Source organism: Pieris rapae, chromosome 8 (assembly GCF_905147795.1).
Source record: "Pieris rapae chromosome 8, ilPieRapa1.1, whole genome shotgun sequence".
Lineage (NCBI taxonomy): Eukaryota > Metazoa > Arthropoda > Insecta > Lepidoptera > Pieridae > Pieris > Pieris rapae.
In genome coordinates, this window is record NC_059516.1 from 8,274,988 (window position 1) to 8,296,481 (window position 21,494).

General features: G+C 30.4%; 2 protein-coding genes across 2 annotated transcripts; both read right to left on the bottom strand.

Moving 5' to 3' along the window:
- Window positions 1–826: 826 nt before the first annotated feature.
- On the bottom strand, window positions 827–15,102 carry LOC110992097. The gene is made up of 4 exons (XM_022257773.2): window positions 14,867–15,102; window positions 13,732–13,905; window positions 4,510–4,620; window positions 827–1,670 (listed from the first exon to the last, which is right to left on the bottom strand). The coding sequence occupies exons 1-4, from the start codon at window positions 14,919–14,921 to the stop codon at window positions 1,441–1,443; spliced, it is 570 nt and encodes a 189-aa protein (XP_022113465.1). The 5' UTR covers window positions 14,922–15,102; the 3' UTR covers window positions 827–1,440.
- A 1,080-nt stretch (window positions 15,103–16,182) lies between these two features.
- Window positions 16,183–21,466, bottom strand: LOC110992206 (cleavage stimulation factor subunit 2 tau variant). The gene is made up of 10 exons (XM_022257927.2): window positions 21,229–21,466; window positions 20,884–21,152; window positions 20,422–20,547; window positions 20,220–20,327; window positions 19,704–19,794; window positions 19,129–19,182; window positions 18,626–18,752; window positions 17,366–17,469; window positions 16,606–16,691; window positions 16,183–16,343 (listed from the first exon to the last, which is right to left on the bottom strand). Exons 1-10 carry the CDS (start codon window positions 21,290–21,292, stop codon window positions 16,224–16,226), a joined length of 1,149 nt encoding a protein of 382 aa, XP_022113619.1. The 5' UTR covers window positions 21,293–21,466; the 3' UTR covers window positions 16,183–16,223.
- Between the last annotated feature and the right edge of the window lie 28 nt (window positions 21,467–21,494).

Consider the following 21,494-nt stretch of genomic DNA (forward strand, 5'->3'; position numbering starts at 1 on the left):
TCCTATAGGACAAATTTACTTAATGATTTAGATTATCATCATTATTGAATTAACAGGTATAACTCGTCTAATTCTTGAAATACTTGTAATAAAATAAATTATTTAACATTAAATCAGAATATTTTAAATTTGATCTTAATGATATCAATTGCTTTTTGTCAAGTTGATATTTCAGATTGAATATTGGTATAATTTTATGACCACGTCCGTGAATTATACCTATATTCCTAGGATAGTTTTTTTCTTGGCGTATCGTTGGCATTTCTATTTGGTAAGCACATAATTGTTAACTTTGTTAGTATTCCCACTAAACCACCAGACAATTTTCAATGAAACAGAGAATTAGTCTATCTGATGCCCAGGGTTATCGATTTCAATTTGCTTTACATTTTAGATAAATAATTTCTAACATTTTGCATTGAACTAATTCAAAACATTGTTTTCATACTATTATGTAACGATATTCACACCTGCACCAGAAAACGCCTTATTTGCTACATCTTCAATGCCAGCTTACCTAAGCGCTAAATGATAGCTCTACTTTAAATTGTATCCTTCACACCATTAGGTACTATATCAAGCTTGTGTAATTGAACGTGGAAAGTTAATAAATTAAATAAAGAATTGCTCCCCTAAGGTTCTGCTTGCACTCTTCTCTAAAGTAGAGCATAGAGATTTAAGTATAAGTAAATGATATAGTATATATAGTAGTAGTTGGGATTGTCTATGAAATGAATAGGCTAAAGAGATTATTACAGCAACTCCTATTCACGATATTCGTTCATCTTTTAAGGACTTGCTTCTCTTTAAAAAACAATTAACACAATTGCGCATAAAAAAATTATTGGCATAAGTATAACTTGGAATTACATTGTACGAAAATCGTTGAAATCGAAAAAATATTGCTTCGGAACTTAATATTGCATTTCATCTAAGTAAAAACCAACCAGTACATCAGTTAAAACAGTGTAATAAAACTTCTTCGACCTTAGGAAACATGGATTATTTACCGTATTCTTTATCATGATTACGATATTATTTCTTTGCAAAATAAAGGGGAACAAATTGGTACTAGCTTTAATGCGTTTTTATAATAAGGACGACTTAGTTTCAGGGATGTGTTTAGTATCAGTCCCGACAAAGGCCCCGCAGTTTGGATTTAAAGAGAGAACGTTCGATTCCGATTGGTCAACACTAAGTCAGATACGCGACATATGTTATTTTCTTTTATCCGTTCAAATCACAGACGAACGCAACAATGCTATCATATATTCTCACCTTCCAGAGCTATTTAGATACTAGAAAGCGTTCTTATGTATGAACCACAAAATCATCGAGATCATAATCAATCAAATTAATTATGATTTTATTTATTTTTTCAAATAAAACACCAGTTTAATTATATTTAATTTTTTACAACTAAACGAACTATGACTAGACTTATATAAATATTTCATCAATAAGCTTCTTGTCAATCACTCTGTGCGGTTTAGGTTTTCTTTGCTTTTTCCTGCGTCTGTAGAGTCGGGCATTGAGAGGGTAGAGAGCTGGAGAGAGGGCACATCTCACGTTGAACCACCAATCACAAGATGCGACACCTTGTGAAAACACCGTCCCGTTAGGACAGAGAAAGGACGCCTGCCGCCCATCTATATCGCAGTAGTGCCACGCTGTGAATATAAATTATGCATTTTAAATATTTATAAAATTACACTTAAATAAACAGGGAAATCAACTCGGGATATTTTGTAAGAAACCTATAAATATATATAAATAAATTTGTAATGGAAAAATATACGTCCAAGTTCCTAATGGGACTATGATATGGTTGGTTTCAGTCTTAGTTAAAAATCTTTGAAATGTTAAACATTTTCAACCGAATGATTTAAATGTCTACTAAGTAACAGATTTTTATTTATATCGCTCAATAAAAACCCTATCAAGAACGTCTAGAGTTTTATAGATAAACTGGATTGCAAAATCAGGTGATAGGGCGGTCCTACCCGGAATATTGTTTTAAAACAAATTTTTAGCAGGTACCTACCACCTAGTAAATGCGGTATGTAAATATTTATGTGTTAAATGAAATGAGTCATCCACCTGATAAAGTAAGTAAAAATTGGTAATTACTAACGATTTCGAACAGAACATAAAATTCTGTTTTGCAAACGCACCAAAGTTTTCTTTTAACGCCGTATTTTCAATATAATATTTAACATGTTAATCATCTAAATGTTGTAATAACCTTGAGTAATTATCATAGTAAATTTCACGAATATCAAAAATCCAATCGACACCATCTTAACAGGAAGTCTAATTAACTAAATCGCTTTTAACGATATAAACGATAAAATATAATTGATTATTTGCGATATTATAATATCCACATAAGTGTTCTCATTTAACTAGTTATATTGCCAAATAGAAAAATGTTTGTAAAAAATAATATTACATGGTTCTATGGAATTTAACCTACATTAAAATTGTTACTAATTAATGTGGTAAATACTCCATGAGATTTAGTAACTCTGTAAGATATTTTCGAGTTACTTGATTTTTCTTTTCTTACATTAGATCAGTAGCATTTATGAACATTTTTAAGCCTTGTGGATAAGCGTGCGACTCTCTCCTGGTATGTTCAGTGAGAAGCAATAGGTCTTTCTATAAGCCCAATTAACACGGAGAGAAGAGAGAGAAAGAAGAGGTCGTAGGTTCGAATCGTTCGCTTGCCCAAAAGCGAACTACACCCAAAAAGAAGATGATCGTCTCATCTGTCTTTTGAAGCTTTACATACATACTTTACCTGAGAAATATCAATATAGGACAAGTGGTAAGTATTTATACGAATATTATCAATTTTAATTTTATATCAATTGCAGACAAAGCTACTAATAAAAAATCGATTAATGGGTTTTTTTATAAAGTTCTTAAATTATGACAACCAGGATATCACGACATGCAACTATTGTAATGTTTTTGTTAAATATAATTAGATGACCTTAAAGCATCCTATTACGAGTACGAACGAGGTCAAAAATAAAACCCAATTTATTACGATTGAAACCCTTCAAACAATGAATACTACTTTCACATGTCGTATATTATGTATTTTATTGATATTTTGCGTTAATTTAAACAATATTAGTTGTTAATTTAAATTAAACTATAAATACAACTAAACCTTCCTAAACACATTGCTAACAGTATAAAATCTGTATCGATTCATGCGGGCACCCGGGTTTTAATACTATAGTGTATCTTTAGCCATTCGTTTTATAAAAATTCAAATGTTTCGAACTTGAATAATCATTACTTTTATTTAAGTAAAGGATTAAGCTAATATAGTTTATAATAAAAATAATGTATATACATACGAAATATAATGTACTCGTAATAAGAATATATAAAAGGTAACTAAAGAACACGTTTAATTTTATTGAACATTAACATCAAGTTCACTAACTAAATTATATTAAGATACGTATTTCTAAATTTAATATCTTTTGACGATTACATTTTAATAATCGTTACTGTCTGATACTTATTCTATCATCCTATATACATAAATAATTTTCAAATTGTAAGTCCAATAAAGTATAGGTACGTAACCTAACATTAATTATGTAACATATACATGTATATGTTAGTTAATAATTAGAAGCGTAAACAAAATGTAAACAATTATGGTAAACTTGAAGCCAATATGAGCCGGTTTTTACCACTTATACGTTGTATTTAAACATTTGTCTCGTTTTCGGTAATGCCAAATAAGATATTGTTATTTAGTTTTATGAAGCCGTAGGTAATCCAAGTTAGTTTTTGTTAGCGTTAACAGAACACTACCCTCTTGTTATGTTAGTTATAAGCTCATATCTTATACCATTAAAGCCAGTTGTCACCCAGCTTCAAACATAGCGTTTTATTTGAACATATCCATACAAAAACCGCCACCAAACTTAATTATCTTCGAAATATAAATTTAACACTCAAATATTTTTTATTGATAATTTCCTTTCACATCATATTTTTGCTACCACGAGGCCATATACAAAATCCCATTAGCAATTACTAAAAACGTAATTAATCATGTTACATATAGGCGTTACCGTTTTGATTCGGTTCTGAACGTAATCTAACTTAACCATTAAGAAATGTCAAGGTCACACTGAAAATTATTCCCACAGTCTTTCGTTACGCATTGTATAGAGTTTAAGTTTATGGAAGCTATTTTTAATACTAACAATATACATAATATTATTATTTCGAACTCATGAAGTCATTCTAATAACACTTTTATGAATTTTCATAAGTTGGGCCTTGTTATAAACCCGTATGTACATTTTACAAAAAAAAAATGGTAACCATGGTGACTTTGGCTTATTGGATTTATTGTTTCGCCCACTGAGAAATAAATCTACCACATGCTTCATAAGGACTATAACAACTTATACAGATTTTACGTATAATTAAGAAGTTAATTTACTGATAAAACCTTTTGTTTGTACCCACCTTGGCACCGTGTATCCATATCAGCAAAGAAGCCGGGGTATGCTTGTTCATCACAATAGAAGTTTGTATAGGGCACTGCGCCTAGCAACGGATAATCAATTCCCGGTTTTCCTGAAACATATGATCAAGGTATTAAATATATATAAATATATATAGGCTTATATCCAAAATTCCAAATTCAAAATCATTTATTCATATAGGTAACACGATATACAGTTAAGAACGTGAATAAAGAAATATATACAAAATGCTTCTAATTTTATATTTTCTGCCACTTCATTAAACTGTATTAAACTCTCCGCCATTCTTTTCAATCACCAAGTTTTACACTATGTTCCACATGACATCTTAAGTAATTAATAATTAGAAAATAAATTAAAAAGAAAGATTGGTCCTCTATCATATACATATGTATTTGCTTATAGATTTGCTTGTAAATTATATATTTATAGTATCCCAGCTACTGCTACACAACACTTTAAATTTTTAATAAAAAGTCAATTATGTCTGTATATATTACACACTGTATGTTAGTGCTACAGAGATATAAACATTATCAGCAGCATGAGCATTAATATAAACCAACAAAAATAAGAAATAAACCTATTTTAATATACATTTTTATGTACCTAACGTCTTAAAACACAAGCATACATAGACAAACTGTATATGTGCAATATGTTTCTACACTTGCATTATTAATTATATTACGATGTTCCACAGGTACACCTTCAAGTTTAAATAAATATACAATTAATTTTAAACAAGTAAAATTTAATTTATTTTTTACTGATTTAGTTTCCGTATAATCAATTATACCAGAAACAGGCTTTATTGCATATATACTATCGGATTCTCAAAACTCAACTTTATAACTTTATTATACTTTATAACATTAACTATACTATATACTTTATTTTTTAATTTTTATTTAACCGAAGATATATATAATCTTCGGTTGAATATAGCGCGTTGATGTCTTCAGTATGAGTCATTTGTAGTTTCACCATAAATCATTATCTTTTTGTGTATCCTGTTTAATTTTCAAATCGCATTTCTGGTAAAATATACTTACGCGAATTATTAATTAAATCATCATTACTTACGCTTCTAATAAGATAGAATATATCGCTTATGGAGACTGCCGGAAAATATTGTTTGAGAATACATTATTTGCAAAAAAATAATAATAATTTGAGGCCCATACAAATAACTAAGTCATCTTAAAGTTTACTTGTAATTCTAAAGCCTTAATAGGCCAGCAAATCTCTGCGATGATATGGAAAGTTCATTCGAAGTTACTTTCACTCGACTGACCGCTTAAATGTTAGATATAAGTTGCACCCGAACCACAGCGTTTCAAACAAAAGGAATTACAACATCTTATGCGGGCTTAAGAAGTACTTATAATGACTATAAAAGTCTACAGTATTGATTGAGTATATGATTAAACAATCATGCTCTATTGATTTTGACTACATGTAAATCTAAATGTTCAGAATCAAACGACACTGGTACAAAATTTGAAAATTATTCTTATGCAGTAAAACAATTACTGTTTAAAAAAACAAAAATAATCTCAAATACGCAGAGAAATCAGTCACCCAAATAGTCCTGGATTACGTAGCTATGGCTTTTTAACGAGAAGACATACTTAGACCTATAGATAAGGGCGGAAACATGAGCTGCTGAAGGCTGGCTTGATATGCCAGTATGGAACAAATGTGTGTCTAAGGCGGAAACTGAGTCCACCCTACTACAAATAAATTATCTTAACTTTGTCTTCATAGTCAAACATTTTCTAATAATGGGTAATTATTAATATATTTAACATACAAGACATTTATACACAATTAGTAATGAATAATAATTTTTAGTATGTAGAAGTTTGTATACACGTAGGTACAACATTATGTTAGTGAATATTGCTTTCAGTTATTGAAGAAATTTCTGGTAACCTTTAACCTACGGGCGGAAATGACCTACCTAAATAGTCGACATTACACAAGCAATATTAGCTATTATGTGTATTTGAACTAATGAATAAAATATTTCAATCGAAAACTGTATTCTAAAAATAAGCTAAAAGAAATATAACAGAAAATTTGGGAGGGCCTTTAATCATACAAGACTGTTAAATATATTATGTATAGTATTTATTCAATTATTTTTATCAGCTCGTACTATATATATCATGATGCAAATATGTAATCGTCTTGTGGCAAAATAATTTTCGTAACGTTGCCATTGCTGATATCCTCTCCTTTCTATTGATATACAATCAATAATATAAATGTCGCAACGTACTATATTGTGTAAAACAACTGGCAATTTTAATTAAAGGTTATGCAACAATGCTGTTATATTTACCTAATTTACTTGAAGGATATAATTATATTGTTTGGTACATAAATATAATGAAATAAATTTATGATGAAAATTTTTTTTATGATGAGAGGCAATCAAATAGATAAAGTCGTCTGACACATTCGACTTTCGAATTTTATCTAATCAATTAAATAAATACTCTACTTTTGGTTTAACAGTCAAACCCTTATAAAAACTAAATCATACTCTTTCTGTCAAATTCTGTTGACGCTGAGATGAAAAGTGACAGCTGAGTTCTGTAGTTTATTTTATTCTAATATTTGAAATAACAAATGATTATCGTCTACCATATAATTTCGTGAGAATAATTTACCTTTTTTAATAATAGATTGACAAAAGTATAATAAAAATGCCTCAACAATACAGACGCTAAGGTTAGCAACAAGGTCATCACCGACACGTTTATGTAATAATTTGAGATGGCATCGTAATTCATATTAAATTATTCACATTGACAATGAAATAGACTAATTTGTTGCACGAATTTAAAAATCGAAGGTTCTTATTTTTCATCAATAGAAAGCCCGAAGGAGATCTTAAGTTGACAGCATTTTGATGATGACGATTTTAGCCGCTTTATGAACAAGCTTATTGGTGCAAACAAAAAATGTGGTACGTAGAACAGTACTTTATATGTATAACTAAACAATTTGTACTATATTCTCTTATTTGACGCGTTTTTTCAAGTTTTCTTTATTAAGGAAACATAAACCTGCATTTTACATCACGTCAATAACCTTGTCATGTCCATGTTTAACCATTGCATAATCTCTCACTTGCTGCGCGAGCTATGTATTACGAAATATTCTTTTATAAACACTGTTTTTTGAGAGTGCAAGTTACCGTAATTATAAGGAAAGGTAAATTCTATACACTATAATTTTGTGTTATTTATAGTCATTGTATTTTTCAGATTATAATTACATCTTTTCTTTTCTTCTTCGTATTTTTTTTAGATTATAAAAGATTATAATTCACGTACGTATGACACAAATGGCTAATGTCATCCTTAAAAACTAATAATGAATGGAACGGAAACATAAATATGTCTCTAACACATTAGGATGTTTTACAACATAAATATCTACAATATATCTAGTAAATTATTTCAAAAGGAATAAAAATTTAGAATTTTCGTTCTAACGCATCATCCGAATATTTCCTACCCAACGAAACCTTATTTGGCATCAAGTATTTAAATATTATTGCAGAAACGTGTTTTCAAAACAATAACAGGTAAGCCATCTTCAACCAGATAGACCGGATTGTACAGAAAACATTTTTAAAATGTAAGGTACTTCTAACTAAATTTCTACTATATATCGATTCAATTTCGATTCATTCGATTCAAGTGATAGGTTAATGTGAGATGTATTAAAGATTAACGAGTAATATCATACCTTTGCACGTATATTGAAAAGGCTAGCTACGACATAGATACAAATAATGTACACACAGTATGTTAACATTAAAAAAAACAGTATATGTTAAATCTATTTCACGACCAAAACATTTTCTACCTTCTAGAAATATTACGAAGAACATAAACAAATGTTTCACAAAGCATTTTAATAATATATATAGATGATAGTTAAAGTTTATGTCGCAACTAGGCACCTAGGTATGTAAACGCAATGTGATGCAAACGAATGCAAACATGTTCATTTACAGAATAATAATATAAAATCCATATGTTAATTTAATTAAATCTTTATATAATAGACTTTCTTTTATACGTGTTAAGTAGAATTATATAGTCATGCTTTTTAATTAGTTACTTAACTATCGAGCAATTCCCTTCAAATATAAGTGATACATTAATGCATCACGAATGTTTTTAAGATGAAGTAGAGCTTTGTGTTGCAGGCCAGCTAAATTTAAATTTTTATTGCTTAATTCTTAATTTACAATCTGTATTTCTTGCTCCTTAAGTTTACCAGTTTCATAGCCCCTTAAAATACGAAATAAATATTCTGTTATTTACAAAGTTCAACAAAATACTACCTATATGACAATCTTTATTTTAGAAGTATATTTTTATTTAGTTCAAGATTTATGTTAAAAATTGGTTGACTTATAGATACATATTTCAATCACGAAAAACTCCTTAAAGTTTTCAACTGTCTGTCTTTGACTGTCTTATGCCCAAAAATTGTAACCATTTAGATATTTTTCGAATAGCAAATAGGTGTATGCTTCTCAAGCAGATAAATAATTGTTTACAGTAAATCGAACCCTCTGTTACAAGTTTAATTGTCAATGTAATCATAACGATATTTCCTTGTCATTAATTTAAGTAAAAATAAAACAATACGTCTTACATATGGAGCTGTTAGATTACATTGTCATCATACAAAAACACGATACGAGTAATCGTTAGGTAATACTAGATTACGAAACAATCAATTCACGTATTCAATAGACATTTTTAATCAATTATTTCCGGGATTTAGAAGATAATAGATAAAATTCAATGCAACGGTTGAATTGGTACTAAATCTGTTATTATACCACAAATTAAAATCCATAGTGTGTTGTTTAAACATATGGGCGGTAGGCGGTGCCCATATTTTTCTTCTCATATATTATTTATTCCGTGCTTTTAATACTGTGTTCTAAATGAAATATTTACCATTCAAACAATGATTTATTACATAAGCGAGAACAATACATATAAATAAAACATATAAATACATTTGTCTAAAACCCCAGGAATGGGTTTGACTCACTTTGTTTCCGGCAAATTATATAGGAAATAGTTAGGATAGGCGCGCTAAATAGCTACAAGGTTAGTGACCTTGTTAATAGAAATAAAAAAACAAAGGAAAATCGCAATGCGTAAGGATAGCGAGTTCTAATAAATGTGTAAACTTCGTTATATAGATTAACAATTAATTATTAATATGGTTTGTTCAGTAACATTAGTTACATATAGTGACAGAATAGAAAAGACAGCACACTTGTGTGTAATAATCCTGCGCTATCACTCTGGAGGATATTATCATTACACTGGACTAAATGTAATTGGAGAAGATCTTTCGCGCTTGGACTAAAGATAACAGCGTTAATAATAGATATCCTGTTGAATATTAAACCTTTAATCGAACTAGTGCTATGTAGTTCTGTGTTCTCTTACAAACTTTTATTAGTTGTTTAATCCAAATGTTTTTACTTCGGAATGAGGGTAGGTGACCCTCATTCCGAAGTAAAAATTACAATATTTTACTCATTTTAATATACATAAATATACTTTAAGAATAAAAAACTAATGGTGTTGAGTGTATGAGTCAGGCAGATTCCGATAATGAAATATCATCTTCTCACGCCTACGGAACTTGGAAAAATCATTTAATAATGTGTTTTATAGACTTGACACCTACGTTATTAATATAAAAGATAATTTTGTTAGTAAAATACGAAAATTCTACAATAATGAATAAGAATCATTGACGCAAATAATGCCAACATAAAATACTAATTCAATTTTGAAAATCGAATATTAACAAATAAATGGGATGTTATTTATTCGACTCATTAGGTATATCTCCTGCCGCTGGTAAGTTCGGCAACGTCGCATTATTTAATTTCTAACGCGTAACGTTAATAGCTAATGTTTGATAATTTCATAAGATCAGGACATTTTAACAATACTTATAACTAGCAATGACATTTCTGGTAAGTCTTATTTATACTTTTTACGTTCTTACCATACATTAACTATTAACATACGAAGATTACATTACTTAACAGTTTTTATCTAGTAGTTTTTACATATTTCCAGCATATACACACAGGCTTACCTATAGTGGTTAAGCGTACGTTCCACGTCCCAGTATAGCAGTAATAGTTTTTAGTCCCAAAAATGTACAATCTGAAGGTTAAGGATTGTGTTCCAAATTCAAATGACGAACTTATGTTTATAAGCTATGAGTCTTCTCACAGAGCAGTGAAATATTTTTATACCTGTTATTTTTGTTATTCGATCTACTCTTAAATAAATCTTTACTCATCGATAATATACGATGACTAATTAGTCATTGGCGTCGTCATTATGACCCCGAGTGCAGTCAGAATGTCACGGCAGTTTACTTAAGACTAACATAATTTATTATAAATAAAAATGCACAAAATGAGCTAATAAAATATTGAATATTTTTTTGTAGAAAATAGGTACACTTCCGTCCCAAAAAAGGGACTAAATAAAACTTGTTAATGTTACATTTTTTTTGGATTTGGTTAGATTCTGTGGTCATACTCAAAATAATTTTACATATATCCTAAATGAAAACATTGGGCATCATTTGAATTCTTAAAACACAGATCCGTTAAGGCAGACCTAATAACTTACCCTATTTAGAAAATATTGAAAAGCTTGACCATAGATTTAATCAGGAAAACAGTCTCTTCTTTCAGCCCTAAACTAATAATTTTGTTAATCGTACCATTTAGATTACAATGCCTTCTTTATCTACCTACTAATTACTGAAGTTAATTTTATTGAGGACGGTTTTAAGCAATTAATTTATTAATTAACTGAAAAAATTATTCAACAGTTGTCACTGACACACATAGTCATTGATAAGCATTTATCTATTACTCGCCAATAAACAGATTTCTTAATATTAGCACGCAAACCTATGCTACTGAACGCAAGATGTGCAATTCTGCAATGAACTTGAAATAGTTTTGCAACAGCACTGGTTAATATTCTTTGAAATATACGCCACAGTAGCGCCCATAACGTGAACTAAATGTTTATTGACAACAATCACCCTACACGTATGTATAGATCTACCTATATTCAAATATTTTGAACATAATACGGTTCCATAGCCCGTGTGCGTCATTTTCAATGCGTGGTGGGTACATTGTTGAATTATCATGGTCTAGGAAGACTAAGAGACGAATATATGATGTTTTAGAAGTAGGTAATAAAAAAGGTTAATATGTCAGTTAATATATATAGTTAAATGACATCTATGCTGCAAATAAATCTTGTAAAATATTGAAAAACACGATATGCTTTGATAACAATATCAAAACGAAACAGTTTTTCTTTTGTTGTGATGGAAAGACAAAAGCCCTTGGAAGAACGACAGCCCGTGCAGCAATATCAGGACTCAAGTACAAATGATTGCAACATGTGCTTAGTGACACTGACATAGCGTACTATTAAATTACAATGGTTGTAGATCGGGCACGATTGTAAGCTCAATTAAGCTTCAGCCAATATACCTAGCTCAAGGCTGCAAATTCGTGGGTGCGGTGGATTCAAATAATATATTCTATGTGCAAACAGTGTAAAGGTTATACCGCCTGAGGCAGGTAAGGCGATGCAAAGTCAAAGGTTCGCATTGATAAGGTAAGTAGGTTAACGGAAGATTAAAAACGTTTTTGCATTATCAATAGATTGATCGTATTTATAAGACAAACATTTTAGTATTTTTATTCTTCTACGCTTTGTTCTCTCTGTTGGACTATATATCATGTTTAATTTAGAAGTGATTGTTCTGAAGTTGGAAACTGAATGTAGATATAATTATGCGTATTCTGTGTCTACCATCTTCTTGGTTTAATACAAACCAAGAAGATCGTAAACTGGATATTATGAAGATAATTCAGTATACAGTTAGTAAAAGTAATTTCCATCCGTGCCTTTAGCTCAAACAATATGTAGAATTACATAGTTTACGTAACGAATAGTAACAACAATGTTTTTATGGTAATTTATAAAGAAATTCGTCGGCGTATCTGAAACCAAGCGTAAATAAAGAACATACTTCGTTTGAAGAATTCGTGTTGACTCTATAAGTTGTATGCAAAATACGTTTGTGTAATACAATATAATATTGATTAATACACAACGAAGGTGGTAAGATTCTTGATGGTATAATTAACTCTAGTAACGAAAAAATATGAATTTCTTATCTTTTTGTCAAACAAGAATTGTCTATGACAAAACCCTGCCGCTCTTAAGCGAAGGTCATATAAATCGAGATGCGCCTTTAACTATGGTAAGGTCGCAATCCTTAAACGTGATTCAGTTATGATGCTAATTATATCACCGCTTAAGATACCACCTATGTGGTAATTTCTTAAAGTAGGCTAATGTATATGTAGTGTACATGAGTTTCTTTAACATTTGATTATTCATACTTCGAGCTGTTGTTAGAAATTACTTTTATCCAAGATAAAACGTACGAATGTATGTAGGTACATTTCTTGTAAATATAATTAAAAATTAAATTATTTTATTCGGTATTAAACTAATAAGTAATCTGTACTATCGTTTTATTAATGCGGGAAATGCATTTTTGCACAAGGAACTCGCTATAACGATATCCCACCTACTAAACCCCTAAACTCTATTTTAATAAATTAAAAAAAAACTAATAAATGAAGGAGGTTACATAACATCGACCGAACAACTATGGATGAGGCACAACTTGTATATTATAAGACAAATGTACGCCTTGGTACCATTAAAATTATATTTCAATACGAGTACACAAAATAATGTAAAATTGATTAATGCATAAAGATGTTAGAAGACTTAATAATCATTTCCATGTCTGCATTCATGAATGTTTATAAATCCTGTATCAATAAATCAGACGAGGTCATCAATTTAATGGAAAATATCAAAATTCTAAATGTTAGACTATCTTAATGTGAACCAGGAAGTAATATAATCTATAAAACTCGTTCACGGTTATAAAATTATCAATTTACATGGTTCTTAAAGTTTTAGGTATCCGGTGTAAACTTGATAAGGGATTTACATGAAAAATAAAAATCTAGACGACCTTAACTCATAGTTGTTGAACAACTTACCAGGTATGGCCATTCCAAGTTCAAGGTACTCTTTAACTGAGGGGCTGAGAAAAGAACTAGGTGCTGATGCGGTTTTGACTTCTGGCTCGGGAGCATCTAATGCTTGAGGCGGCTCTCTCACGGCAGCACTGTCTGCACGCACGCGTTTTCTTCTAATACCATCTTCAGAGCTCCCTACAAGAAGTATAATCTTTACATGTGGGTATTTTTAATTAATATTATAGCTGGGTACAAACTAAAAAAATAAGTGTTTTGTATGTCGAATATAAAAATTACTTTTTTTTTTATCTTATTTATTATTTATTTATTTAATTATAACGTAACGTAACGTTAGTATTATTTACTCTATAACGAATAATATGTATGATATACGAATTCAGTTGAATTCAGTATTTATTGATATAGTTAAAGTTTATGTTATTAATCTATGCTTTTTAAACAGAAGTACGTGCGTATTTAATCATATTACTGCGACAAACTTTGACAAAGAGACTTCGACCAACTTCAATTTTACAACTAATACCTGTAGCAGTTACAGCTTGAAGCCTCGTGAAGTGAATCTAACTTAGGCGGGCCGTTATGTGTACATCGTAATCCCAATATTAAAATATTGAATTATGTTTAAAGGAGGGTAGTTAGAAAATTGTCAGAAACGATTTATGTTATTTTAAATTGAATTGGGAACTTGAAAAACTTGGCAATTCACATCAACAAAGTCTTAGCAAAAATCATACATTCAAATATTCGTAACGTGTATTTTAGATATTTCTCTTTTTCTCAATACATACTTTAATTTGTTAATATAGTAGCTTTACCTATTTATTTAACCTATAATGAAAATTAAATTTTTTAGACAGAAATCACTGAATGCTACTGGCTGCTGTCACTAATAATCACTTCCCTTCCAGAGAAAATAGTTTCTCTAAAAACACAATGTAGAATTGTGTAATATACTCATAGACAATTAATATGTAGATAATTATATTTTTTGGTTCACCTACTATACACTTAAATAAAACTTCTTTAACGGATATCGAATTAAGTAACATAAGTAAGTAGTTAATTAGTTTTCAAAAATAATAGTCTAACAAAATACTGAAAAACATTTTTTATAATTATACCAACCAGTACTTACCAGATTGAGAAACAATAGCCGCCAAAAATAAAATACATAGTTTTCTGGTGATCATTTTGATCTTAAAGAGCAACAGTCACTATTAATACGAAATAAAATAAATAATTTTCTTTGACATTGAGTATTTGATGTTAAAACACTTCGAGTTTTAACCGCGGTTGCAAAGATTTACGTAACAACTGGCGTGTAGTATGGAGGACTGACACCCGCGCAATGTCTTCACTCGACACGCGCTAACCAGATTCAACAACTAAAAGCTCCACTAAATAATTACTGTGGCCTCTAAAGCTTATTTAAAACAAAATTTTAAATTATTGTATCTATGAAAAATATACCTGAGTATCTCATATAATTATGAAACTTTGTTTGTAGTTTCATTCAAATTCAAAATTAACTGTATTTTAAAACTGCCAAATTCTATTTTTAATCTTTGCATTATAAGATTATGGATATCCCAATTTATGTTCACAATGTCGTGAATTGTTTTTTACTAATGAACTTAAAGGCCACGAATGCATCGATGGACACGCTAACACCTAGCCATATTTAGTTGTAAACACGCACCATACTTACGAACTTTGCCGAAACATTCGATTTTATACTCAATATGAAAGAAGAAAAACGAATTCGTAAAAAATGTAACACTAACAGACGCATTTATATTTGCCTAATAATAAAGATTTTTCTGATAATAAATAGAGGATCATTCCCTCGTCCAGAATTTAGCAAACGAATACAATATGTCAGCGCTAAAAACCACTACAAAAAGCACGCCTATCCTATATTGGGACTCTGCCTCATGCTTTATTTATAGTTATTTTAAAAAACTCATTCTTATTTTATAAACTAGTTTTATTCTAGTAAAATCTCAAAACTAGGATCTCTCAAGTGTCAAACTTAATTTTCAAATATCATATTTAAAGTACAAGCCAAGCTACAAGACTTAGCCCGCCATATTTTCACGAACTGCCACAGATAAGTGTAAAATATTGGGATATATCCTATTATATGTAGTTATATATAAACAGATGCGGTTCTCGTTACAACAGGGATAAAAAGTGAGAACGCCTTTATGTTTAGTACTAAGCGAAATAAGGAAGGTTCCATTAAAATCAATTATAGTGTATTTTCATTTCGGCTTTTTAAGTGTTCTACTACAACAGTTCTCACTTTATCATTTGCGGATTGTTATCTCGAGTCGATACCATTATTAAAACAGTGGCATCTTACAGTTTCAATAAGATATTGAATAATAAAAATACATATTAAAATCTAACCTATTAAAAATAGACAAAAACTTCCAAAAAAAAACACGATTCATTATAAACAGTTTATTACTTATTTGACAAGCACAATTTTAACGTTGAGTACTCTTCGCAATCTGTTCCTTAAGCATCAAAATACTGGAGCGCTGTTCCGGCGGAAGGAGAGCGATTTGTTCATCAGACAGCTGGAGTACTTGCATAATCAACGCAGCCTGAAACAATTTAACTAGCGTAAGAAAAACATCGTTATATCTCGATTGGTAATTTAGTAAATAATTGGAATCAGCCTTTTGTTTCCGAAATATGTCCATTTTTTTATCTAAGACAATTTTAAAGCGAGAATGTTCAAGCAAGTATATCGCGGGATTTGAAACACTATGAAGGCTTTTACCATTTAACTTAGGCTACAAGGTTTCCTAAAGCTAAGTCGTAGAAAGAATATACAAAGGTAGTAAAATGTTATTAGGTTCTAACCTTCTCTTGGTCAGAGGCCCCAGAAGGTATTCCTTGAATAGTTCTTGCTTGCGCGGCACTTGGCATTCCCGGCGGCATTTGGGGAGCTGAAAATAATTTTATATTTATGCACTTGTTTTTGATCACTAATTTATTTACACTTCGTTACCTTACATATTAAAAACACATGATACATGTTATTAGAATACAGCCTTATTACTAATAAATAATAACCGATTTCTTCCAAGTATGGAAAAAGAGAAATACCTACTGAGAGTAAAGTACAAATTAACTAAAAAACAAAATTATATGTAACACTAAAAATATATGTAATAAATAAAACTAAACTAAAATAAAAATTATAATACAGTTAGTTGGTCGTTATTAATATATGTGTATAAGCAGCTATTTCCGGCGGTAGGCAGAAGAGGTCATTTTAAGACTGAAAACCTAATCCTTTAAAGGGTTTAACTAGACATTACAAAAAATATTCATGGTTTGTAATTGAAGTTAGTTAGATAGTTTTAGAAGGTAAACGTGCCCACTCAACAAAAGCGAAAACATAATTACCGCAAAAGTTGTTTTTTTTGGCTTTTTGGCACTTTTCTGAAAATATCAAAGTAAAATACAAAATCTGGCCAACTTAATCAAATTTCAAACATGAAATTCTCCTTAGTCAATGCTATGGTTGCTGCTTTAAAAGGAGTATTTTACAATCCAGAATAAATAAAATCCAAAAAGTTACAAAAAATCTTCAACGTCAATTATATAGTATACTTACGTGGTTGTTGCATCTTGGTCTGTGTTCTGGGATCGTTGGGTCTCACTCGCGGATCCGAGTTGAAACCTTGCATGCTTGCTAGACGAGGATCCCGAGGGAACATCCTATATAATCAATTATATCATTAGTTGTTTAAAAATGTTTTGACTACTTAAATTACAATTTAAAAATTTGGCATATATCATTGTGATTCGATACCCTCTTAATGGAGTAAACTTTGAATCTGTTTTGTTTCGTACATAAAGTAATCATGCAATTTTCAGACTACACTTAAACCATAGACTTGTCAATGATCTAGTCTGTGATCTGTCATACTTGTTTATGGACTTATTTATAATGTAAAGAGAAATCAATAAAGATGCATGAAATTATTTGAAAATTGCAATAAAATTATGGAGATGCATAATTTATGCAGTAAAAATGTGTGCAAATAAGCATGACCGGGAACAAATAATTCTTAAGAAGTTTGACATGTATGCATTACAACTACAGTGCAATATAAAACATCTATCATAGAGAGATCTTACCTCTCCAAGGCACTTTCCGTAGTTTGAGGAGGTCTTAAACATAAGTATATAGATTATATGATTACTAGCTTCCGCAGCTTCGCTAGCATGGCAAGATTTTTGACGATTAAAAATAATCTTTTTGTTTAACAATAATCGTCATAAGTAAATTTACAGCAAACCATATTTAATTATACAATTATTCAAAGTTCTCAGGAATTAAATTAGCTTGCAAAACCTACAAATATCCGTTCGATAGTTTTTGAGTTCGGTAATATTTAAAAACAATTATAATTTCAAGAACATGCCAAAACGCTATTTTAAGCAAAATGGCGTTGCACCTCTCTCTTGACCAACAATGCTTAAAACACGTAAACAAACGTCCTGTTTTTTACATGTTAGTTATCATTCTGCAATTCTTCAGTAAAGGAAATACACACTAAGACAGTATGAGAATTAAAAAACACATTATTCAAAAGCACGGTATAGCATCGTCGATACGACTAATCGACATGATTACCGATGTATAAAAATCAACATTATTAATGAATGATTATATACAATTTATTTTACTCAAAATGGCGTATTAAAGCCATGCTTAATCAGATAACACTCAATTACACCTTCATACTGCCAAATAGCCAGTAGAAGTCAGGATCAATTTCATAAGTTACAGAGTAGCAGCGATTAAACATTTATACAGAAATTTAGCGTAAGCAATCTCAAAGTTACTAATGATAATATTTATACTGACTCTTGCGAAGGCGGCGGTACCGGTCCAGGCATTACTGGTGGTAAACTTCGCATGTCCTGGTCTAAGGCACGAGAGCTTCGAAGGTCCACGTCCATTCCCATCGGAGGCATACCCATGTTTGGACGAGCTACACATGAGAAGTAAGGGTTGAGATTGATTACCAAAAACGTAATGGTCAGTTAGACTGGGAATCTCATGTACAAAATTGTATAATTGATAATGTGCTTTCAAAGGGTGCCTTTATATGGGGTAGTTCTTAAGTTGTAGATTTTTAAAATAATGAGTCATATAAACAATTACATTATTTTGCAAGCTAATTGCAAGCTAATGCCGTTATTTTTATCCATCGGTACATACGATTTCATATGAAATGTATGTTAATGTAAATTTTGACAGATGACAGTTTGATCCTGAAATAGTCTCTGGATATTTGGCTAACCTAAGCTTACCAACATGGCACATAACATCACTTATGTAATGTAAGTTTTAAAAGAATCACTTACGATTATATTGATTGGGAGGTGGCACGGGTGTATTCAGAAGTGGGGGTTGTTGTACTGAAATTAAAAATAGTATAAAAAATATAACATCGTACATATAGTAAGAGCCCATTTGCCCCCTGTATTATAAAAAAAAGTATAGTATCTTAGGTGTTATATTTATTAATTTAAACATTCTAAAACAATACCAGGAGATATATACACATACACATACGCATCAATTAGTTTAGAACATAAGCAATCTATCAAAGGAAAATTTATGACAATTTATTTTTGGAAGACCTAGGTTTTTATTGACATCAATGCATTAAGTAAATATCCTTGTTTGTTTTCAATTCATTGCCGAGAGAAATGTTGCAATATTTCCGTGTAACCATTATTTTTGTTATCAATGTAAATCTTTAGTAAAGAATATAACCATGAGTATTAGTTTAAAATTAGTTTTAAAATTTTTTGGTGGCTAAACTTTTTATGCATATGAAAATTGATTAAAAATATTCTGAGAGAAATGTTAATAATTTATCCTATCTTTTTTTAATTATAAAGTCCCTGTATGCTGTGTAATAACAGGAATGTACCTGGCATTTGTGGTGGTGGTGGGTTGTAACTTTGTGGTTTGTCTCCCGGCTGCAGTAGTGGCGGTAGTGGGTTACTAGGATGTAACATACTCTGAAAAAGATTGATCATACAAATTCATTCCAGATTTTATTTATTTTAGTAACCCATTGACAAAAGAACAAGATGATGTCAATTGATTTATAACATAAAAACATCTTCTTATTCAAAAACAACTCAAGTGGTGATTTGGGTTCTATAATGGATTACTGGCATTTCAATTAAATTCAATTGGGAAAATTGCTTTGAGAAAGAAGCAATTTGACATACAAGAAAAGTTATTGAACAAATTAAACTCATGTTGAGGTACTACAGAAAATAAATCCTGTTAAATTTTCATAGTCAAGTCTTAGCACTATGACTAAGTAATTAGTCCGATCTCTAAATCTTACCCACAGTCGGTGTAGTTTAAAAATAACTAAGACAAATAAACCATGAAAATATTTGGTAGTGCATAAAATAATTAAAGTAATTCTTACTACAGCTGTGACTGGATCAACAATTCTCATAATAACTTGTGCTTGTAACAAGGCATAAGCCAACTGTGGGTTTTGAAGTAACATATTTCTTGCTTCTGTTGGGTTATTCTGAAAACATCAAAATTTTTAGTTAGATATCTATGGGGCCTTAATTTTATGTTATTGTTAAAACTAAAACATTTTTCAATGATTCTTTACCTACCTGGATACAAAGTTTCATCTGCTTCATAAGCTCAAACATTTGCTCAGGAGGTAATGTTGCCACAGCCTTGCTCACGGCCTCAGGTGCCTTCTCTGGGTCACAAGGGTCACCATATGGATTCTCTACCTATAAATAAAATTTTGTATAATATTAAGGGATATCAGGCATTAAGACCCTTTAAATATGTGCAATACCAGATTTCTAAAATATATTGAATGATCAAGGAATTAAAAGATTAGAGGGTTTCTTTTTCTTAAATTCATTAAAATTTTACAGAAACCCCTAATCTAACTATTTTTACCCTTAGTTTGGTTAAGTTAATAATATAAATTATTACGAGATCTTTTCTGCAACAAAGCTTATTCACAAGTCTTGAGCAAAAATGATCATTATGACTTATAATCTGACTTATAATCAAGATTTTGTGAATATGGATTTCGCAACTTTAAAAAAGAATCTGACCTGTGGACCCTGCATCAAAGCCTGCATTTCCATTCTAGACTTCTCAGTACAAGCATTATCTACTCTCAATGATCTTCCACCAATTTCATATCCATTCAAATTTCTCATGGCACTTAGAGCCGTCTCTTGATCTTTATATTCACAAAAACCATAACCTTTTGGCTTTCCAGTCTCCCTATCGAACACCAATTTAAAGGAAAGTACTGGGCCAACTTCACTAAATATATCCTTTAATTTTTCCTCAGTCGCCTCATATGGTATATTTCCGACTAAAAACAAAGATAACATTATATATATAAGAAACTGTTAACTTGTAATGCGGTTGTTTTGTAAATAATAACACACCAAAAACTGATCTCATGGATTTATCCATTATGCTTTGCTCTTCCTTTTCCTTGCTTTTATCCATTTTTAGTTTTGTTAGATTTAGACAATAAAACCTAATTTTGTAATCTGATTCTCAGTTATTTTCACTTGATCCACAAATTAGAAAGACTTGTTAATCAAAAACATTAATTAATGTTTGTAACCGGCAAGGGACAAATAACAAATGGCAATTGGCATTCGTAATTCGTATATACTATTTCGTGATTCGATTTCGATTTAATCTC

Coding starts and splice junctions, on each gene's coding strand:
- LOC110992097 (XM_022257773.2), bottom strand. CDS start 14,921: ATGATCACCAGAAAACTATGTATTTTATTTTTGGCGGCTATTGTTTCT. Junction 4,621..13,731: donor ACTTGGAATGGCCATACCTG/GTAAGTTGTTCA, acceptor CATATGTTTCAG/GAAAACCGGGAATTGATTAT. Junction 1,671..4,509: donor TATGGATACACGGTGCCAAG/GTGGGTACAAAC, acceptor TTATATTCACAG/CGTGGCACTACTGCGATATA.
- LOC110992206 (XM_022257927.2), bottom strand. CDS start 21,292: ATGGATAAAAGCAAGGAAAAGGAAGAGCAAAGCATAATGGATAAATCC. Junction 20,548..20,883: donor CTTTGATGCAGGGTCCACAG/GTCAGATTCTTT, acceptor TTTTATTTATAG/GTAGAGAATCCATATGGTGA. Junction 17,470..18,625: donor GTACCGCCGCCTTCGCAAGA/GTCAGTATAAAT, acceptor TTGATTATATAG/GATGTTCCCTCGGGATCCTC.